At 44.5% G+C, this 21,727-nt stretch overlaps 1 protein-coding gene across 1 annotated transcript in view; it reads right to left on the bottom strand.

The window, feature by feature from the left end:
* LOC139567724 (transmembrane protein 114) overlaps positions 1 to 21,375 on the bottom strand; it is a 28,407-nt gene extending 7,032 nt beyond the window's left edge. Inside the window, exons 1-2 of the mRNA XM_071389177.1 lie at positions 20,851 to 21,375; positions 17,388 to 17,465 (exon numbers count right to left, since the gene is read on the bottom strand). Coding sequence (XP_071245278.1) covers positions 17,388 to 17,465; positions 20,851 to 21,031 — 259 coding nt within the window. The 5' untranslated portion in view covers positions 21,032 to 21,375. The remainder of the gene's footprint in view (positions 1 to 17,387; positions 17,466 to 20,850) is intronic.
* Positions 21,376 to 21,727: the final 352 nt, after the last annotated feature.

Genomic DNA, 21,727 nt, shown 5'->3' with positions numbered 1-21,727 from the left:
AGACATTATTTTAACAGTTTTAGAAACTTTAGAGTGTTTTCCATCCATATCTACCAATTATATGCATATCCTAGCTTCTGGGCCTGAGTAGCAGGCAGTTTACTTTGGGCACGCTTTTCAACCGGACGTCAAATTACCACCCCCTATCCCAAATAAGTTTTAACAGAGAGTACACAGTGGCACAATACCTGGCCACTGGGACTGAAACAAAGTTAAGAAAATCTTTGACTATGTACAGATTCAGTGAGCATAGCTTTGCTATTGAGAAAGGCCACCGAAGGCAGACCTGGTCCTCAAGAGAAGACAGGCTATGTGCACACTGCCCACAAAATGAGGTGGAAACTGAGCTGCACTTCCTAACCTCCTGCCCAATGTATGACCACTTTAGAGACACATTATTGAAGGGAGACTTGATGACACACGCACACAGACATGGTGAATAGACACCTGCATAGAATGAAAGAATCTCCTTCCCTCCTTCTTCTCAGTCTGTCTATCCCCGTGGGGTTAACACAAATTAACATCTATTCTGTTTCAATCTGACAATGTCACTACCCCCCCACACACACACACACACACACACACCAAGGTACAGCAGGGATGCTTATCTGTCCCAGTACTGTGGGGTCTAATCTCATCTAGAAACCTGGGCTTGTGTTGCTATAGCAGTGGTTGTGTTTGTTTGATTAGATACTAATTAATTCTACAGTACCTGTTTGTGTTTCTGATGTCAAATCATTGTTTGTGTATGTATGTTTGTGTGGCTGCACATCTCTGTGTGTGGGAGTATATGTGTGTGTGTTTGTATTGCCCTCTGGTTGCCAGGGTGAACTTCTACTGTATCTCTATCATTACTAACGATTAACTGGATCTCTCTCTCTCTCTCTCTGTGTGCATGGTAAACATATGTCTACATTGCCTCTAGGAGTACATTCTGTCGCTGTTGTTGTTCTGGGAGGACAGTCTCTCTCTACACAAAAAAGGGTTCCAACAGGGTTCTTCAGGTGTCCTCATAGGAGAGGGTTCTTCAAAGGGTTATCCTATGGGGACAGCCAAATAACCCCTTTAGGTTGTAGATAACACCTTTCTCTTTAAGTATCATTCACACGCCTTGTAGATCAGCGAGCAATAATCATAAAGTCATTTCATCCACTTTACATCGATTGTAAACCCCACAGTCCACTCTTCCCTTTAACCCCACAGTCCACCCTCCCCTTTCAGCCCACAGTCAACCCTGTCCTTTCAGCCCACAGTCCACCCTGGCCTTTCAGCCCACAGTCCACCCTGTCCTTTCAGCCCACAGTCCACCCTCCCCTTTCAGCCCACAGTCCACCCTGTCCTTTCAGCCCACAGTCCACCCTCCCCTTTCAGCCCACAGTCCACCCTCCCCTTTCAGCCCACAGTCCACCCTCCCCTTTCAGCCCACAGTCCACCCTCCCCTTTCAGCCCACAGTCCACCCTCCCCTTTCAGCCCACAGTCCACCCTCCCCTTTCAGCCCACAGTCCACCCTCCCCTTTCAGCCCACAGTCCACCCTCCCCTTTCAGCCCACAGTCCACCCTCCCCTTTCAGCCCACAGTCCACCCTCCCCTTTCAGCCCACAGTCCACCCTCCCCTTTCAGCCCACAGTCCACCCTCCCCTTTCAGCCCACAGTCCACCCTCCCCTTTCAGCCCACAGTCCACCCTCCCCTTTCAGCCCACAGTCCACCCTCCCCTTTCAGCCCACAGTCCACCCTCCCCTTTCAGCCCACAGTCCACCCTCCCCTTTCAGCCCACAGTCCACCCTCCCCTTTCAGCCCACAGTCCACCCTCCCCTTTCAGCCCACAGTCCACCCTCCCCTTTCAGCCCACAGTCCACCCTCCCCTTTCAGCCCACAGTTCACCCTCCCCTTTCAGCCCACAGTCCACCCTGTCTTTTTTGTGCTATATAGAACCCTTTCCTAAGGTGTTGCAAAAAAATGGGAGATCCCATTGACATCTTTCAAATTTCATGAATTATTTTCTCACTCAGACACAACCACCACCAAAACTCTATGTACCTACAGGCCAATTTGCACATGTTTACATACTCTTTCAAAACTGTTAAACTTAAGTTTGAAACCTAACGTAACACAACATTGAATAAGACATTAATTTGCTACATTTCTACAGTAATACCATATTGAAATATATTCTAAATCTCTAAAAAATGAAATACTATCATAACAATTAGACCAACCACAGCTGATTCCCATTGTAGCTGAACACCTGCCCAGTTGTTAGTCTTTCAATTACATTACCATCTATACAGAAGGGGACATCTTAGGAATAATGCTGTACTCTAATGTAAACATGGACCCAGCCAGAGAGAGAGAAGTGGCTGACAGAGGAAGAAGAGTGGCTGGGAGAGGGAGAGGGAAAGGGAGAGGGAGAGGGAGAGGGAGAGGGAGAGGGAGAGGGAGAGGAGTACGTATGTGTGGTGGAAGAAGACTGAGAGGAAGAAGAGTGGCTGGGAGAGGGAGAGGAAGTGGGAGAGGGAGAGGGAGAGGAGTACGTATGTGTGGTGGAAGAAGACTGAGAGGAAGAAGAGTGGCTGGGAGAGGGAGAGGAAGAGGGAGTGGGAGAGGGAGTGGGAGAGGGAGAGGGAGAGGAGTACGTATGCGTGGTGGAAGAAGACTGAGAGGAAGAAGAGTGGCTGGGAGAGGGAGAGGGAGAGGGAGTGGGAGAGGGAGTGGGAGAGGGAGAGGAAGAGGGAGAGGAGTACGTGTGTGTGGTGAAAGAAGACTGAGAGGAAGGTCAAGAGCTGTCATCTCAGATGAGATTAGGGCTGCTCTAACTGATCCTGTAATAAATCATGGTCTATCAATGAGAGAGGCTGGTCTGAGAGTGCAGCCAGATCTGCAACGCTCAACAGTGGCATCTATTCTGAGACATTTCCGGCAAAACATCAGGTAAGATGTGTATTCTGCAAGGACATCTGACTGAAACATTACAGAAGTAAATTGAGCAAAACCTCCAAAAACACTTGTGTGTAATTGTTTTTGTATTTCTGCTTAGGACCCAACGGTTACCTCCTACAGGCGGGAGAGGTAGGATTTTCACTGCTCTGCAGGAAGCTGCAATCGTTGATATGGTCATCAGAAACAATGGCATACAACTCACAGAGATTCGGGACAGAGTGTTGGCAGACAACATTACATTTGGAAATATTCACAATGTAAGCATAAACAACTATTTCTAGAGTCCTGAAACAACATCAAGTCAGGATGAAGCAGTTGTCCACTGTTCCTTTTGAGAGGAACTCTGAACGAGTCAAGCAACTCAGGACCAATAAGTCCAGGTAAGATGACTATAAAACACAGAACTGGTTTTGAACAGAACCAAACAGGGCAGAGGCCCACAATGGCATGTTTTAAGGTATAATGTAAACTAGCGTAATACCCTGACTCTTATGTTACCTTGTGGATTTATTGTAGAGAGTCATGGAGATTGAAGCCAGGCAAACACCCCACATATTCATCTTTGTGGACGAACCTGGTTTCAACTTGGCCAAAACACGGCGGCGAGGAAGGAATGTGATTGGGGAAAGAGCCACATTGAATGTCCCGGGCCAGAGGGACCCAGACTGAGATGGATGATGTCACTTTTCCTCATAGAGCTGGAAGGTTTATGACCACCATTCACATGATCAAATGTCCCTCCTGGACGCAATGACTGCTGGATGCCTGGACGTATCTGCAGAAGATTGCCAGGGATGGACCAGGCATGCCAAAAGATTCTTTCCTGGGTGTATTGCCCAAGATGACATAAGATGTGATGTGGATGAGAACCTGTGGCCAAATGCAGAAGACAGGGTTGACTATCATTACTACTGTATCTGTATCGGTAGATGGTGTACATACAAATTATTGTATTTTGGAATCACTCAATGCCAAACAAATGACATAAAACATATTGAAGCATATTGCATCATGTCTGATTCATTCCTGTAACATATACTGCAGTGAATTCTAAACAGTAGAGAGGTGTCATTCTTGTTTTGTAAAGACATTTTACTGAAGAAAACATTGTGTAATGCTACCTGTTGTTTAGGTCGTTGTTTTATGAGTGACAACCTTTGCTTGTGTTATGTAAGAATGAGTTGATTTGATACATGTATGAAGTGTTTTGGTAGTTTTCGTGCATTTTGGATGTTAAATGAACTGCTGTGCCAAGCTGAAAGTTGGTTAGGAGAACAGTGTGAAGAGTTTTGAAAACAGTGACCTAAGTATTGAGAAATGGGTCCTAGCGATTGTAAAAAAAAATAAACTGTCATCATCCTAAAATAATACCATAGATTGTGTTTTAGAACCATAGTAAAGTTGAAGACAACAAGGGAAGAATGATGTAAAACGTGAATCTGCCAATCCAACAGACTGTAGGCTTGCTAAAGACAACAATTTACCGGTGCACCACAGAGTTCTGATTAAGGAAAAAAATAACTCTGATTATCACACGCTGCTATTTGTTGCTGACCCACAGATATCACTGATGTGCATCGGGAACGGATAATGAAGCTCTGAGTAACAAACCTATTGGAATGGAAATACTTCAGGAAGCTTAATTTCCCCATAACTACCCTGAAGAGATAATTGAGAACCATTGATTGAGACATCAGCTCTCAATAGACACAAGGCCATACAGTACGTGAGTCTTTCACAAGACACCATCACTGGCCATGGTCATAAAACATGTAATGGCATCACACCACAGATTAGATCACCTGGAATGACTCTCTCACTCACAACACCACAGATTAGACCACCTGGAATGACTCTCTCACTCACAACACCACAGATTAGACCACCTGGAATGACTCTCTCACTCACAACACCACAGATTATGTCAACTGGAATGACTCTTTCACTATCAACACCACGGATTATGTCAACTGGAATGACTGTGTGTGTGTGTGTGTGTGTGTGTGTGTGTGTGTGTGTGTGTGTGTGTGTGTGTGTGTGTGTGTGTGTGTGTGTGTGTGTGTGTGTGTGTGTGTGTGTGTGTGTGTGTGTGTGTGTGTGTGTGTGTGTGTGTTATGAATTGTACCCTAACAGAAATTGTCCAAGGATAACTAGCAAGCTATCTTGATAAACAGTGCTGACAATTCCATTTGGGCTAGCAAGTAAAACTATATGTAAGGATGTGATGTGTAACAGGATTAGATGTTGCGTGCAATTTCAATGTTGTTTGAGGTTGCAGAAAATTTGCTTGAGATAATCACACTGCTCACTGAGTCCATGTTGCTTGACACAGGTGTTTTCAATCTCACTGAACTCCCTGCCCACTCAGCATTCTAGCTCCCCGCACACTCAGCATACAAGCTCCCCGCCCACTCAGCATACTAGCTCCCCGCCCACTCAGCATACAAGCTCCCCGCCCACTCAGCATACTAGCTCCCCGCCCACTCAGCATACTAGCTCCCCGCCCACTCAGCATACTAGCTCCCCGTCCACTCAGCATACTAGCTCCCCGCCCACTCAGCATACTAGCTCCCCGCCCACTCAGCATACTAGCTCCCCGCCCACTCAGCATACTAGCTCCCCGCCCACTCAGCATACTAGCTCCCCGCCCACTCAGCATACAAGCTCCCCGCCCACTCAGCATACTAGCTCCCCGCCCACTCAGCATACTAGCTCCCCGCCCACTCAGCATACTAGCTCCCCGCTCACTCAGCATACTAGCTCCCCGCCCACTCAGCATACTAGCTCCCCGTCCACTCAGCATACTAGCTCCCCGCCCACTCAGCATACTAGCTCCCCGCCCACTCAGCATACTAGCTCCCCGCCCACTCAGCATACTAGCTCCCCGCCCACTCAATATGTGTTTTCAGACTTCCTGGTAATTTTTTTCTTTCTATTCTGAGCATTTATCAGGAGGGGGGGGGGTATTATGGGTAATGTGTCTGTCACTTACCATGCTGTTTTACATGGGAATAAGAATGACTGTGAAGGGTAATTTTTTATGCTGAGTGCCAAGCAGAGGGGCATCAGGTTCCTTACAAAACTAATGTTTAAGTGTTTTGGCCACAGAGCCTGAGTGACCAGTACCTGTTCAATTATGCACCTGTGGTCCTGGTAAACATAAGCTGATAATCAGCCCTAGACTGGCGCCAATCAGCATCCTTTGTCTCTCAGTGGGAGAACTCTGATCCCAAACAGCTGCTGCATATCACACTGATAATGTCCTCCTCTACCTACGCAATAGACACGCACACACACACAGAAATGCATGCACACACACACATACACAAGTACACACACACAACAATAAATTGAAGATATGTGCTCAGCAGGAAATCATAGTCTACAGTTATACAACCCTCTGACTCATTCACACAGGTTCCCTCCGTTCTCCATCCGTCCTTCTCCCTTTCCAGTAACATGGTGGGGAAGGCAGGGGAGGAGCTGGCTCCGTTGGTAAAGAAAGCTGTTTGCTGAGAGACTTACTGTGTAACTTACATTACTCCACGGGTGACGGCATCTGACCACACAATCAATGGGGAGGAAGAGAGCTGAGGGAGAGGTTGAGCACTGAAGTGATTGTGTGTGTGTGTGTGTGTGTGTGTGTGTGTGTGTGTGTGTGTGTGTGTGTGTGTGTGTGTGTGTGTGTGTGTGTGTGTGTGTGTGTGTGTGTGTGTGTGTGTGTGTGTGTGTGTGTGTGTGTGTGTGTGTGTGTGTGAGAGAGAGAGAGAGGGAGTTCAATGTTGGATAAATGAACCAGCATGGTCTGATAACCAGGTTATTGCAGGATAGTAATCATATGGGAAAGGAGGAAGGAGACTGATTCTAACTCAATGAAATGTATGTTTACCCCTCCATCCTGTCCAGATAGACTACATCCAGAATGCTTTCCCCTCCATCCTGTCCAGATAGACTCCATCCAGAATGCTTTCCCCTCCATCCTGTCCAGATAGACCCCATCCAGAATGCTTTCCCCTCCATCCTGTCCAGATAGACCCCATCCAGAATGCTTTCCCCTCCATCCTGTCCAGATAGACCACATCCAGAATGCTTTCCCCTCCATCCTGTCCAGATAGACCCCATCCAGAATGCTTTCCCCTCCATCCTGTCCAGATAGACCACATCCAGAATGCTTTCCCCTCCATCCTGTCCAGATAGACCCCATCCAGAATGCTTTCCCCTCCATCCTGTCCAGATAGACCACATCCAGAATGCTTTCCCCTCCCTCCTGTCCAGATAGACTCCATCCAGAATGCTTTCCCCTCCATCCTGTCCAGATAGACCCCATCCAGAATGCTTACCCCTCCATCCTGTCCAGATAGACCCCATCCAGAATGCTTTCCCCTCCATCCTGTCCAGATAGACCCCATCCAGAATGCTTTCCCCTCCATCCTGTCCAGATAGACCCCATCCAGAATACTTTCCCCTCCATCCTGTCCAGATAGACCCCATCCAGAATGCTTTCCCCTCCATCCTGTCCAGATAGACTCCATCCAGAATGCTTTCCCCTCCATCCTGTCCAGATAGACTACATCCAGAATGCTTTCCCCTCCATCCTGTCCAGATAGACTACATCCAGAATGCTTTCCCCTCCATCCTGTCCAGATAGACTCCATCCAGAATGCTTTCCCCTCCATCCTGTCCAGATAGACTACATCCAGAATGCTTTCCCCTCCATCCTGTCCAGATATACTACATCCAGAATGCTTTCCCCTCCATCCTGTCCAGATAGACTCCATCCAGAATGCTTTCCCCTCCATCCTGTCCAGATAGACTACATCCAGAATGCTTTCCCCTCCATCCTGTCCAGATAGACTACATCCAGAATGCTTTCCCCTCCATCCTGTCCAGATAGACTCCATCCAGAATGCTTTCCCCTCCATCCTGTCCAGATAGACTCCATCCAGAATGCTTTCCCCTCCATCCTGTCCAGATAGACTACATCCAGAATGCTTTCCCCTCCATCCTGTCCAGATAGCCTTACACTACATCCTATTGACTACATAGAGCACGTCTCCGTTGAGTTAGTAGCGTGTGGAGTAGCTAAACATCCCCCCGGTGTATTTCCACCGGCTTTCGACCACCCAGTCGAAACGATGTTGACTAAGTAGTGACCAAGGGGAATAAGAAGCAGCGCTAGCCTAACAAAGCTTGTTGACTAATGTACCGACCAAGGGGTAGATGAATCAACTCATTCTTAACAAAGCTTGTTGACTAATATACCGACCAAGGCGTAGATGAATCAACTCATTCTTAACAAAGCTTGTTGACTAATATACCGACCAAGGCGTAGATGAATCAACTCATTCTGAACAAAGCTTGTTGACTAATGTACTGACCAAGGCGTAGATGAATCAACTAATTCTGAACAAAGCTTGTTGACTAATATACCGACCAAGGCGTAGATGAATCAACTCATTCTTAACAAAGCTTGTTGACTAATATACCGACCAAGGGGTAGATGAATCAACTCATTCTTAACAAAGCTTGTTGACTAATATACCGACCAAGGCGTAGATGAATCAACTCATTCTTAACAAAGCTTGTTGACTAATATACCGACCAAGGCGTAGATGAATCAACTCATTCTGAACAAAGCTTGTTGACTAATGTACTGACCAAGGCGTAGATGAATCAACTAATTCTGAACAAAGCTTGTTGACTAATATACCGACCAAGGCGTAGATGAATCAACTCATTCTTAACAAAGCTTGTTGACTAATGTACCGACCAAGGCGTAGATGAATCAACTCATTCTGAACAAAGCTTGTTGACTAATATACCGACCAAGGGGTAGATGAATCAACTCATTCTTAACAAAGCTTGTTGACTAATATACTGACCGAGGGGTAGATGAATCAACTCATTCTTAACAAAGCTTGTTGACTAATGTACCGACCGAGGGGTAGATGAATCAACTCATTCTTTACAAAGCTTGTTGACTAATGTACCGACCGAGGGGTAGATGAATCAACTCATTCTTAACAAAGCTTGTTGACAAATGTACCGACCAAGGGGTAGATGAATCAACTCATTCTGAACAAAGCTTGTTGACTAATGTACCGACCAAGGGGTAGATGAATCAACTCATTCTGAACAAAGCTTGTTGACTAATGTACCGACCAAGGGGTAGATGAATCAACTCATTCTTAACAAAGCTTGTTGACTAATGTACTGTTTTTATATTTTAACAGTGAAGTTAGTCAAAAGCTTGTGCATTAAAGGGAATAATAAAGTAATTGACAGGACTTTAATGAGGACCAGCCACCATTTTGATACAGGATGCAGTGATGGGTTTTAAAACTGTCACCTGTGATCAAGCAAAGGGCTCTATGCTAGAAGGCATCCGATGGTTGAAGAGTAGTGGCTGCTGCAATCTGAAAAATAGTTTCACCTTAGTCAAGAACTGGCAGGAAAGTAGACTGAATAGCTTCCTGCTATTTAGGGAGAGACAATATGTATTTCTTTTTTTTTAAATCAAGCCCACTTGAAAATTGAGCTTTATAACTAGATAATCAAAGAAAATGTAAACATGCAATCTTTGTCAAACCAAATACCCACATATGTATAAGCGGAAACCTGATCGATGGGAGAAGCATCCAATGAATACATATGTAGTCCATCTTTAGCCTTTCCAGCATTAAGTACACATTTTTAAACCAACCAGGGCTTTCTGTGAGGTAACAAGGTCAGCTTGCAACTCTATTATAGCCTGGGCAACAGTTAGGTCAATGGCATACATCACAGTGTCATCTGCATACAGATGCATATAAAAATGTTTAACAGATAGACTAATGTTATTGATATAAATAGTAAAGATAACAGGTCCCAATACAGACCCCTGTGGTACACCTTCATTAATATCCAGGAAACTAAACTTGACACACTTAAAAATCCCACATTGTGTCCTATTTGACAGATCATTCTCAAACTACTTGCAAGAGGGCTGATCCAGGCCTTTTCTAGTCAGCCTTTTGAATGAGAATGTAATGGTAAACCGTGTCAAAAGGCCTCAGAAAACGTCTACAAATAAGTTTGCACAATGTTTTTTTTCCTCATCTAAGCAAAACTTTGGAAAGTTGAGATAACTATTGTCCAATTTAAGTTATATAATATACTAATAAGTTGAGATAAATATCGTCCAATTTAAGTTATATAATATACTAATAAGTTGAGATAACTATCGCCCAATTTAAGTTATCAAAAAGGATCTCCTCCTTTGTGTAGAGGAGGATATGTGCCGCTCTTCAGATTTTTTTTAGCAAGTCACTTAATGTAGTACATCATAAATATAAAATGGTTGAAGTAGAGAAGGGCTATCGATCTGCAGCTCAGGCAGTGTGCGCTCTGTGAAGACAGCTGTCCCTCCTCTCCGTCTACGTGGCAGTGCAGGAGCTGTGTGACTCCCTGTCGTACGGTGGCACCATCGACCAGGAGAAGAAGCTAATGGCGCCGAGCCATGGAATTACGAAGGAATAAGCAGGAAATCAGGGAATCCTAAAAAAACAGGATTTCTGGAAAACAAGGGAATTTTCTTCTCCATCATCTTCATCTTCATCTCCAGACTCTGTTTCTTGCCTTGAAAACTCTGGTCTATAAAGGTCCTTGGCTTTGACAGGGCTGTTGTAGGTGTTATAGACAGGGAGCCTTGGATCAATAACTCAATAGAAACACATGATGTGAGCTCAGGAAAGAGGAGTTGTATTAATAAGGAGTGTCACTGGGGGGTTCAGTCACTATCTACTGCTTTCAAAGGATCCTCCTGTGTGACGTGTGCATCCCAAATAGCACACTTTTTACTATATAGTGCACTACTTCCGACCAGAGCCCTATGGTCCCTGGTTAAAATAGTGCACTATATAGGGAATAGGGTGCCATTTTGGAACGTATACCAGGAGTGCGAATAAAGGCGCCAGCAGCCTCAGCTGTAAATATCAGCTAAGTCCACAAACTGCCCAGAGAGGCAAACACTGAGCCTCTGTTCATGTCCTCTTGTACATTATGAGTAATGGGTTTGCCCACCTCCCACTGTCTGCATCACAAAGGGCGGCCAATTCCCTTTTAAAGAATCCTCGTCATCTTATTGTACGAGGGGTGTGTCTATGGGCCTCTCTGGAGAGACCTTTTCCAGTTGGTGATGTTAGCTGACTCTACAGAGTGGTGTTTTGTTAAGACAGTATATTAGACTCTACAGAGTGGTGTTTTGTTAAGACAGTATATTGGACTCCACAGAGTGGTGTTTTGTTAAGACAGTATATTGGACTCTACAGAGTGGTGTTTTGTTAAGATAGTATATTGGACTCTACAGAGTGGTGTTTTGTTAAGACAGTATATTAGACTCTACAGAGTGGTGTTTTGTTAAGACAGTATATTAGACTCTACAGAGTGGTGTTTTGTTAAGACAGTATATTAGACTCTACAGAGTGGTGTTTTGTTAAGACAGTATATTGGACTCTACAGAGTGGTGTTTTGTTAAGATAGTATATTAGACTCTACAGAGTGGTGTTTTGTTAAGACAGTATATTGGACTCTACAGAGTGGTGTTTTGTTAAGACAGTATATTGGACTCTACAGAGTGGTGTTTTGTTAAGATAGTATATTAGACTCTACAGAGTGGTGTTTTGTTAAGACAGTATATTAGACTCTACAGAGTGGTGTTTTGTTAAGACAGTATATTGGACTCTACAGAGTGGTGTTTTGTTAAGACAGTATATTAGACTCTACAGAGTGGTGTTTTGTTAAGATAGTATATTAGACTCTACAGAGTGGTGTTTTGTTAAGATAGTATATTAGACTCTACAGAGTGGTGTTTTGTTAAGACAGTATATTGGACTCTACAGAGTGGTGTTTTGTTAAGACAGTATATTGGACTCTACAGAGTGGTGTTTTGTTAAGACAGTATATTAGACTCTACAGAGTGGTGTTTTGTTAAGACAGTATATTGGACTCTACAGAGTGGTGTTTTGTTAAGACAGTATATTAGACTCTACAGAGTGGTGTTTTGTTAAGACAGTATATTGGACTCTACAGAGTGGTGTTTTGTTAAGACAGTATATTAGACTCTACAGAGTGGTGTTTTGTTAAGACAGTATATTAGACTCTACAGAGTGGTGTTTTGTTAAGATAGTATATTGGACTCTACAGAGTGGTGTTTTGTTAAGACAGTATATTAGACTCTACAGAGTGGTGTTTTGTTAAGACAGTATATTAGACTCTACAGAGTGGTGTTTTGTTAAGACAGTATATTAGACTCTACAGAGTGGTGTTTTGTTAAGACAGTATATTGGACTCCACAGAGTGGTGTTTTGTTAAGACAGTATATTGGACTCTACAGAGTGGTGTTTTGTTAAGACAGTATATTGGACTCTACAGAGTGGTGTTTTGTTAAGACAGTATATTGGACTCTACAGAGTGGTGTTTTGTTAAGATAGTATATTAGACTCTACAGAGTGGTGTTTTGTTAAGACAGTATATTAGACTCTACAGAGTGGTGTTTTGTTAAGACAGTATATTAGACTCTACAGAGTGGTGTTTTGTTAAGACAGTATATTAGACTCTACAGAGTGGTGTTTTGTTAAGATAGTATATTAGACTCTACAGAGTGGTGTTTTGTTAAGACAGTATATTAGACTCTACAGAGTGGTGTTTTGTTAAGATAGTATATTGGACTCTACAGAGTGGTGTTTTTTTTAAACAGTGTATTGGACTCTACAGAGTGGTGTTTTGTTAAGCCAGTATTTGGACTCTACAGAGTAGTGCTTTGTTAATCCATTAAATTAGACTACAGAGTGGTGCTTTGTTAATCCATTAAATTAGACTCTACAGAGTGGTGCTTTGGAAACAGGCTGAAGTACGGACTGACTGCTGGGAACATGTTTACAACTTCATCAGCAAGCTGTCAAGCTATCCTAAATAAGTAACCAGCTGCATGCTGTTTATCAGTGCAGTGCCCAACATCATTAGTTGGCTGTGTTTGTCAGTGAAGCTAGCTAGCAGAAGACAGGCTACAACAAGCTAACTCAGCTGATGGAATCCCTGTAGACCGATATACTTATACATATTTTGTGCAGGAGTAGAGAGATGTCGTTTTGTTTTGACAACTTTCTCACTGTCTATCAGAGTGTGTGTCTGCTACAGGTCCCCAGTACCCATGTTTCATAGCAAGTGAGACGTGCTGCAAGACAGGTCACGGGACACGATGCTACAAGACAGGTCACGGGAGACGATGCTACAAGACAGGTCGCGGGAGACGATGCTACAAGACAGGTCGCGGGAGACGATGCTACAAGACAGGTCGCGGGAGACGATGCTACAAGACAGGTCGCGGGAGACGATGCTACAAGACAGGTCGCGGGAGACGATGCTACAAGACAGGTCGCGGGAGACGATGCTACAAGACAGGTCGCGGGAGACGATGCTACAAGACAGGTCGCGGGAGACGATGCTACAAGACAGGTCGCGGGAGACAATGCTCGCAAAAGTGTCAGATGGGACATCAGTGCTCCTTTTAACCAAAACACTTGCAGACTCAAGTGATCCCTTGTCGTGATGTGTGTTTTGTCCTATATACATTTATTTAATGTATTTTTATTTTTAATCCCCCGTCCCCTCCGGAGGCCTTTTGCCTTTTGGTTGGCCATCATTGTAAATAAGAATCTGTTCCTAACTGACTTGCCGAGTTAAATAAAGGTTCAATCAAATTAAATTTAAAAAATACTTTGTAGAAGCACATTGTCACGGCCGTTTAAAGGAGTGGACCAAGGCGCAGCGTTTTGAGCGTACATACTTGTTTAATATAAGAATTTGCCACCAAAACAATAAACATCAACCGAACACGTGAAGCCAACGTAGTGCTCACAGGCAACTAAACATGGACAACTACCCACCAAACCAACATGGAAAATGGCAACCTAAATAGGCTCCCCAATCAGAGACAACGAGAAACAGCTGTCTCTGATTGGGAACCCATCCAGGCCACCATCAACCTACATACCCCTAGACAACACAAAATCCCCATAGATAACAAAAAACCCTGGACAAGAAAACCCCTACAAAAACTAAACAAACCACCCTTGTCACACCTTGACCTAACCAAATAATAAAGAAAGCAAATATAACTAAAGTCAGGGCGTGACACACATTTGGCAGTGATTACAGCTGTGAGTGTTTCTTGGTAAATCTAAGAGCTTTCCAGACCTGGATTGTTCAATACTTTCCCATTATTCTTTTCAAAATTCTTCAAGCTCTGTCAAATTGGATGTTGATTATTGCTCAACAACCATTTTCCCATCTTGCCATGGCTTTTCAAGTAGATTTAAGTCAAAACTGTAACTCAGCCACTCAGGAACATTCGCTGTCTTCTTTGTAAGCAACTCCAGTGTAGATTTGGCCTTGAGGTTATTGGTGTATTCAAGTCAGTGTCTGGTGGAAAACAGACTGAACCAGGTTTTCCTCTAGGATTTTGCCTGTGCTTAGCTCCATTTCGTAATTTTTTTTATCCTGAAAAACTCCCCAGTCCTTAAACGATTACAAGCATACCCATAACATGATGCAGCCACCACTATACTTGAAAATATGGAGAGTGGTACTCGGTAATGAGTTGTATTGGATTTGCCCCAAACATCAGGACATAAAGTTAATTTCTTTTGCCACATTATTTGCAGTTTTACTTTAGTTCCTTGTTGCGAACAGGATCCATGTTTTTATGCTGTACATACTTCCTTCTTTTCAATCTGTCATTTAGGTTAGTATTGTGGAGTAACTACAATGTTATTGATCCATCCTCAGTTTTCTTCTATCACAGCCATGTTTTAATTAAAGCCACCATGGGCCTCATGGTGAAATCGCTGAGTGGTTTCCTTCCTCTCCGGCAAATGAGTTCTATTGACTGGGTGTATTGATACACCATCCAAAGTGTAATTAATAACTTCACCGCTCAAAAGGGATTTTCAATGTCTGCTTTTATCATTTTTACCCATCGACCAATAGGTGCCCTTCTTTGCAAGGCATTGGAAAACCTTCCTGGTTTTTGTAGTTGAATCTGTGTTTGTATATCACTGCTCGACTAAGGGACCTTACAGATACAGTGGGGAGAACAAGTATTTGATACACTGCCGATTTTGCAGGTTTTCCTACTTACAAAGCATGTAGAGGTCTGTAATTTTTATCATAGGTACACTTTAACTGTGAGAGACGGAATCTAAAACAAAAATCCAGAAAATCACATTGTATGATTTTTAAGTAATTAATTTGCATTTTATTGCATGACATAAGTATTTGATCACCTACCAACCAGTAAGAATTCCGGCTCTCACAGACCTGTTAGTTTTTCTTTAAGAAGCCCTCCTGTTCTCCACTCATTACCTGTATTAACTGCAACTGTTTGAACTCGTTACCTGTATAAAAGACACCTGTCCACACACTCAATCAAACAGACTCCAACCTCTCCACAATGGCCAAGACCAGAGAGCTGTGTAAGGACATCAGGGATAAAATTGTAGACCTACACAAGGCTGGGATGGGCTACAGGACAATAGGCAAGCAGCTTGGTGAGAAGGCAACAACTGTTGGTGCAATTATTAGAAAGTGGAAGAAGTTCAAGATGACGGTCAATCACCCTCGGTCTGGGGCTCCATGCAAGATCTCACCTCGTGGGGCATCAATGATCATGAGGAAGGTGAGGGATCAGCCCAGAACTACACGGCAGGACCTGGTCAATGACCGGAAGAGAGCTGGGACCACAGTCTCAAAGAAAACCATTAGTAACACACTACGCCGTCATGGATTAAAATCCTGCAGCGCACGCAAGGTCCCCCTGCTCAAGCCAGCGCATGTCCAGGCCCGTCTGAAGTTTGCCAATGACCATCTGGATGATCCAGAGGAGGAATGGGAGAAGGTCATGTGGTCTGATGAGACAAAAATAGAGCTTTTTGGTCTAAACTCCACTCGCCGTGTTTGGAGGAAGAAGAAGGATGAGTACAACCCCAAGAACACCATCCCAACCGTGAAGCATGGAGGTGGAAACATCATTCTTTGGGGATGCTTTTCTGCAAAGGGGACAGGACGACTCTACCGTATTGAGGGGAGGATGGATGGGGCCATGTATCGCGAGATCTTGGCCAACAACCTCCTTCCCTCAGTAAGAGCATTGAAGATGGGTCGTGGCTGGGTCTTCCAGCATGACAACGACTCGAAACAGACAGCCAGGGCAACTAAGGAGTGCCTCCGTAAGAAGCATCTCAAGGTCCTGGAGTGGCCTAGCCAGTCTCCAGACCTGAACCCAATAGAAAATCTTTGGAGGGAGCTGAAAGTCCGTATTGCCCAGCGACAGCCCCGAAACCTGAAAGATCTGGAGAAGGTCTGTATGGAGGAGTGGGCCAAAATCCCTGCTGCAGTGTGTGCAAACCTGGTCAAGAACTACAGGAAACGTATGATCTCTGTAATTGCAAACAAAGGTTTCTGTACCAAATATTAAGTTCTGCTTTTCTGATGTATCAAATACTTATGTCATGCAATAAAATGCAAATGAATTACTTAAAAATCATACAATGTGATTTTCTGGATTTTTGTTTTAGATTCCGACTCTCACAGTAGAAGTGTACCTATGATAAAAATGACAGACCTCTACGTGCTTTGTAAGTAGGAAAACCTGCAAAATCGGCAGTGTATCAAATACTTGTTCTCCCCACTGTAATTGTATATGTGGGGTACAGAGATGAGATGGTCATTCAAAAATCATGTTAACTACTATTATTGCACACAGAGTGAGTCAATGTAAATTATTATGTGACTTGTTAATCACATTTTTACTCCTGAACTTATTTAGGCGTTTCCATAACAACAGTTGAATACTTATTGACTCAAGACATTTTAGCCTTACATTTTGTTATAATTTGTAAAGAAAATCGAAAAACATAATTCCACTTTGACATTATGTGGTATTGTGTGTCGGGCCAGTGACAAGAACATCTCCATGTAATCCATTTTAAATTCAGGCTGTAACAACACAATGTGGTAAAAGTCCAGGTGTGTGAATACGTTCTGAAGGCTCAGTATGTGGTTGTCCCACTTAGCAATCTGATGATGAATGTACTAACTGTAAGTGGCTCTGGACACAATGTTTTTTATCAATAACCAGCCAATACCTCTACAGGAGCCTGATTAATGATGCTAAACAACAAGGAATACCTCCAACAACCTGCTGCAGAAGCACTGACAAATAATGAGCAATATCATTTACATTTAAATACTGCTAAATACTCACCGATATATCTTACATTTAAACACTCACCAATATATGTTACATTTACACACAGCCAAATACTGGCCAAAAGGTGGTAATCATTTGATGACAATGGTAATGATGAAGATGATGATGATAAGTGTTTTAGTTAGTGTAACTGTTCTTACTTAAAAGGTGTCTGTAAGAGTCTGTGAGGTTTTGTCCGCCTTCAAACGGGTTGACGAATGGCTGACAGAGCTTCTGGGCTGGGACAGAAGAGAGAACACATGGATCAACCAATCACATCTTCCCTCCCTCAACTCCTCCCCCTCATCTCCTCCCTCCCTCATCTCCTGACTCCCTCATATCCCCCCTCCCTCATCTCCTCCCCCCTCATATCCTCCCTCATCTCCTCCCCCCTCATCTCCTCCCTCATCTCCTCCCCCCTCATCTTTGTGGGCTATACTCGGCCTTGTCTCAGGATGGTAAGTTGGTGGTTGAAGTTATCCCTCTAGTGGTGTGGGGGCTGTGCTTTGGCAAAGAGGGTGGGGTTATATACTTCCTGTTTGGCCATGTCCTGGGGTATCATCGGAAGGGGCCACAGTGTCTCCTGACCCCTCCTGTCTCAGCCTTCAGTATTTATGCTGCAGTAGTTTATGTGTCGGGGGGCTAGGGTCAGTTTGTTATATCTGGAGTATTTCTCCTGTCTTATCCGGTGACCTGTGTGAACTTAAGTATGCTCTCTCTAATTCTCTCTTTCGCTCTCTCGGAGGACCTGAGCCCTAGGACCATGCCTCAGGACTACCTGGCATGATGACTCCTTGCTGTCCCCAGTCCACCTGGTTGTGCTGCTGCTCCAGTTTCAACTGTTCTGCCTGTGGCTATGGAACCCTGACCTGTTCACCGGACGTGCTACCTGTCCCAGACCTGCTGTTTTCAACTCTCTAGAGACAGCAGGAGCGGTAGAGATACTCTCAATGATCGGCTATGAAAAGCCAACTGACATTTACTCCTGAGGTGCTGACTTGTTGCACCCTCGACAACTACTGTGATTATTATTATTTGACCATGCTGGTAATTTATGAACATTTGAACATCTTGGCCATGTTCTGTTATAATCTCCACCCGGCACAGCCAGAAGAGGACTGACCACTCCTCATAGCCTGGTTCCTCTCTAGGTTTCTTCCTAGGTTTTGGCCTTTCTAGGGAGTTTTTCCTAGCCACTGTGCTTCTACACCTGCATTGCTTGCTGTTTGGGGTTTTAGGCTGGGTTTCTGTACAGCACTTTGTGACATCAGCTGATGTAAGAAGGGCTATATAAATACATTCGATTTGATTTGATCTCCCCCCTCCCTCATCTCCTCCCCCTCATCTCCTCCCCCTAATCTCATTTCCCCTCAACTCTTCCATCTCCTCTCCCCTCATGTCCTCTCCCTCATCTCCTCTCCCTCATCTCCTCCCCCTCATCTTCTCCCCCCTAATCTCCTTTCCCCTCAACTCTCCCATCTCCTCTCCCTCATGTCCTCTCCCTCATGTCCTCTCCCTCATCTCCTCCCCCTCCACTCTCCCATCTCCTCTCCTTCATCTCCTCTCCTTCATCTCCCCCCCTTATCTCCTCCCCTCATCTCCTCCCCCTAATCTCCTGCCCTCATCTCCTCCCCCTCATCTCCTCCCCTCATCTCCTCCCCCTCAACTCTCCCATCTCCTCTCCTTCATCTCCCCCCTCATCTCATCCCCCTCATCTCCTCTCCTTCATCTCTTCCCCCTCATCTCCTCCCCCTCATCTCCTCCCCTCATCTCCTCCCCCTCATCCCCTCAAACACCACAGTAGTATAGCCTGGGTGTCAGTCTGTTTCTAAACACCACAGCAGTCCTAGCCTGGATGTCAGTCTGTTTCTAAACAACACAGTAGTATAGCCTGGGTGTCAGTCTGTTTCTAAACAACACAGTAGTATAGCCTGGGTGTCAGTCTGTTTCTAAACAACACAGTAGTATAGCCTGGGTGTCAGTCTGTTTCTAAACAACACAGTAGTATAGCCTGGGTGTCAGTCTGTTTCTAAACAACACAGTAGTATAGCAGTCCTAGCCTGGGTGTCAGTCTGTTTCTAAACACCACAGTAGTATAGCAGTCCTAGCCTGGGTGTCAGTCTGTTTCTAAACACCACAGTAGTATAGCAGTCCTAGCCTGGGTGTCCGTCTGTTTCTAAACACCACAGTAGTATAGCCTGGGTGTCAGTCTGTTTCTAAACACCACAGTAGTATAGCCTGGGTGTCAGTCTGTTTCTAAACACCACAGTAGTATAGCAGTCCTAGCCTGGGTGTCCGTCTGTTTCTAAACACCACAGTAGTATAGCCTGGGTGTCAGTCTGTTTCTAAACACCACAGTAGTATAGCCTGGGTGTCCGTCTGTTTCTAAACACCACAGTAGTATAGCAGTCCTAGCCTGGGTGTCCGTCTGTTTCTAAACACCACAGTAGTATAGCCTGGGTGTCAGTCTGTTTCTAAACACCACAGTAGTATAGCCTGGGTGTCAGTCTGTTTCTAAACACCACAGTAGTATAGCCTGGGTGTCCGTCTGTTTCTAAACACCACAGTAGTATAGCAGTCCTAGCCTAGGTTGAGTTGTCTGTTATGACATTTTTACAACCCAGAGGTTGTCTACAGCAGAAAACAGACTGGCTCTTAAACTCACGCTGCAGTAAAGCAGCTCTCCTCAACCCTGGTCCTGGGCACTGTCAGGGTGGGACTGTTTTTGTTCCAGCCCAGTACTAATACACCTGTTCCACATAATCAAGGTCGTTATGATAAGTCTAATAAGTTGAATCAGCTGTGTTAGTGCTGGGTTGGAACAAAACACGTGCACAGGACCAGGACTGAAGAACAGAACAGTAAAGGGTTTTATTTGTAAAAGAGACCTGGGTCTCAATACAATGTCTGATAATAGAATGTCTGATAATAGAATATCTGATAATATAATGTCTGATAATAGAATATCTGATAATAGAATATCTGATAATATAATGTCTGATAATAGAATATCTGCCATCTAGCTGACAATCCAAAGCAGTTTACAGCCATGTAGTTCCAGCTGAGCTACAGAGGACTACACTATACATGTTATAACCCTGGTAGTATCATGCTCTACCAGCTGAGATACAGAGGACTACACTATACATGTTATAACCCTGGTAGTATCATGCTCTACCAGCTGAGATACAGAGGACTACACTATACATGTTATAACCCTGGTAGTACCATGCTCTACCAGCTGAGATACAGAGGACTACACTATACATGTTATAACCCTGGTAGTACCATGCTCTACCAGCTGAGATACAGAGTACTACACTATACATGTTATAACCCTGGTAGTATCATGCTCTACCAGCTGAGATACAGAGTACTACACTATACATGTTATAACCCTGGTAGTACCATGCTCTACCAGCTGAGATACAGAGTACTACACTATACATGTTATAACCCTGGTAGTGTCATGCTCTACCAGCTGAGATACAGAGGACTACACTATACATGTTATAACCCTGGTAGTACCATGCTCTACCAGCTGAGATACAGATGGTCACACTAAGCCACACAGGACCAGTATCTGACTTCCTGCTGAAAGAAAAGTAACATGCAGAGACTTACAGTTGCAGGTTCTCCATAGTCCTGAGTGTGAGCTGAGAGAGAGGTTGGAGTTGTTTTCCCTCTGAGCGACATCTATGAGGTACCAGTAGTCTGTCCCTATAGCCACCCCCAGCAACACAAAACTGGACACTCCACACACAGCTACAAACAGTGCCAGAGCTCCCAGAGTCAGCCTCACCATACCGAGAAGAGGACAGGAGAGATAAGAGAGAGAAACAGAGAGAGTGATAGACGTGGTGAGGCAAATAAGAGCCAGAAAGAAAGAGGTGTGCAGAGCATGAGGGAGTGAGAAAGAGAAATGAAGAGAAACACAGAGAGAGGGAGAGAGGAGTAGGACAAGAAGAGAGAGAGAGAGAGGAAGAAAGAGAGCGAGGAAGAGAGAGAGAGAGAGAGGAAGAGAGAGGGAAAGGGAGAGAAACACAGAGGGAGAGAGGAAGAGGACAAGAAGAGAGAGAGAGAGAGGAAGAGAGTGAGGGAAATGGAGGGAAACACAGAGAGAGGGTGAAAGTCAGAAGAGAGAGCGAGAGAGATGAAGATTAACATTGAAAAAGTCAATAATAATAATAATTGAAGCAAGAGAGAGAGAGAGAGAGAGAGAGAGAGAGAGAGAGAGCAAGAGGGGCCCAGGACCCAGAGGGTGTGGGGGAGGGAGGGGTACAGGACCCAGAGGGTGGCCCAGGACCCAGAGGGTGTGGGGGGGGGTACAGGACCAAGAGGGGCCCAGGACCCAGAGGGTGGCCCAGGAACAAGTTTGGAAAACCGTGCCCTACCAGACGGTCTATCAGTAGGGTGTAGTACCGTCCTGGGCCAGATGAGGGTAGCGTGGGACAGACATTGGGCATTTTGAATGTTTGTTATGATCTCGGTGTATGTATCA

Source organism: Salvelinus alpinus, chromosome 1, assembly GCF_045679555.1.
Source record: "Salvelinus alpinus chromosome 1, SLU_Salpinus.1, whole genome shotgun sequence".
NCBI lineage: Eukaryota > Metazoa > Chordata > Actinopteri > Salmoniformes > Salmonidae > Salvelinus > Salvelinus alpinus.
The sequence above is the reverse complement of the archived record's forward strand: the minus strand, read 5'-3'. Positions and strand labels throughout refer to the sequence as shown.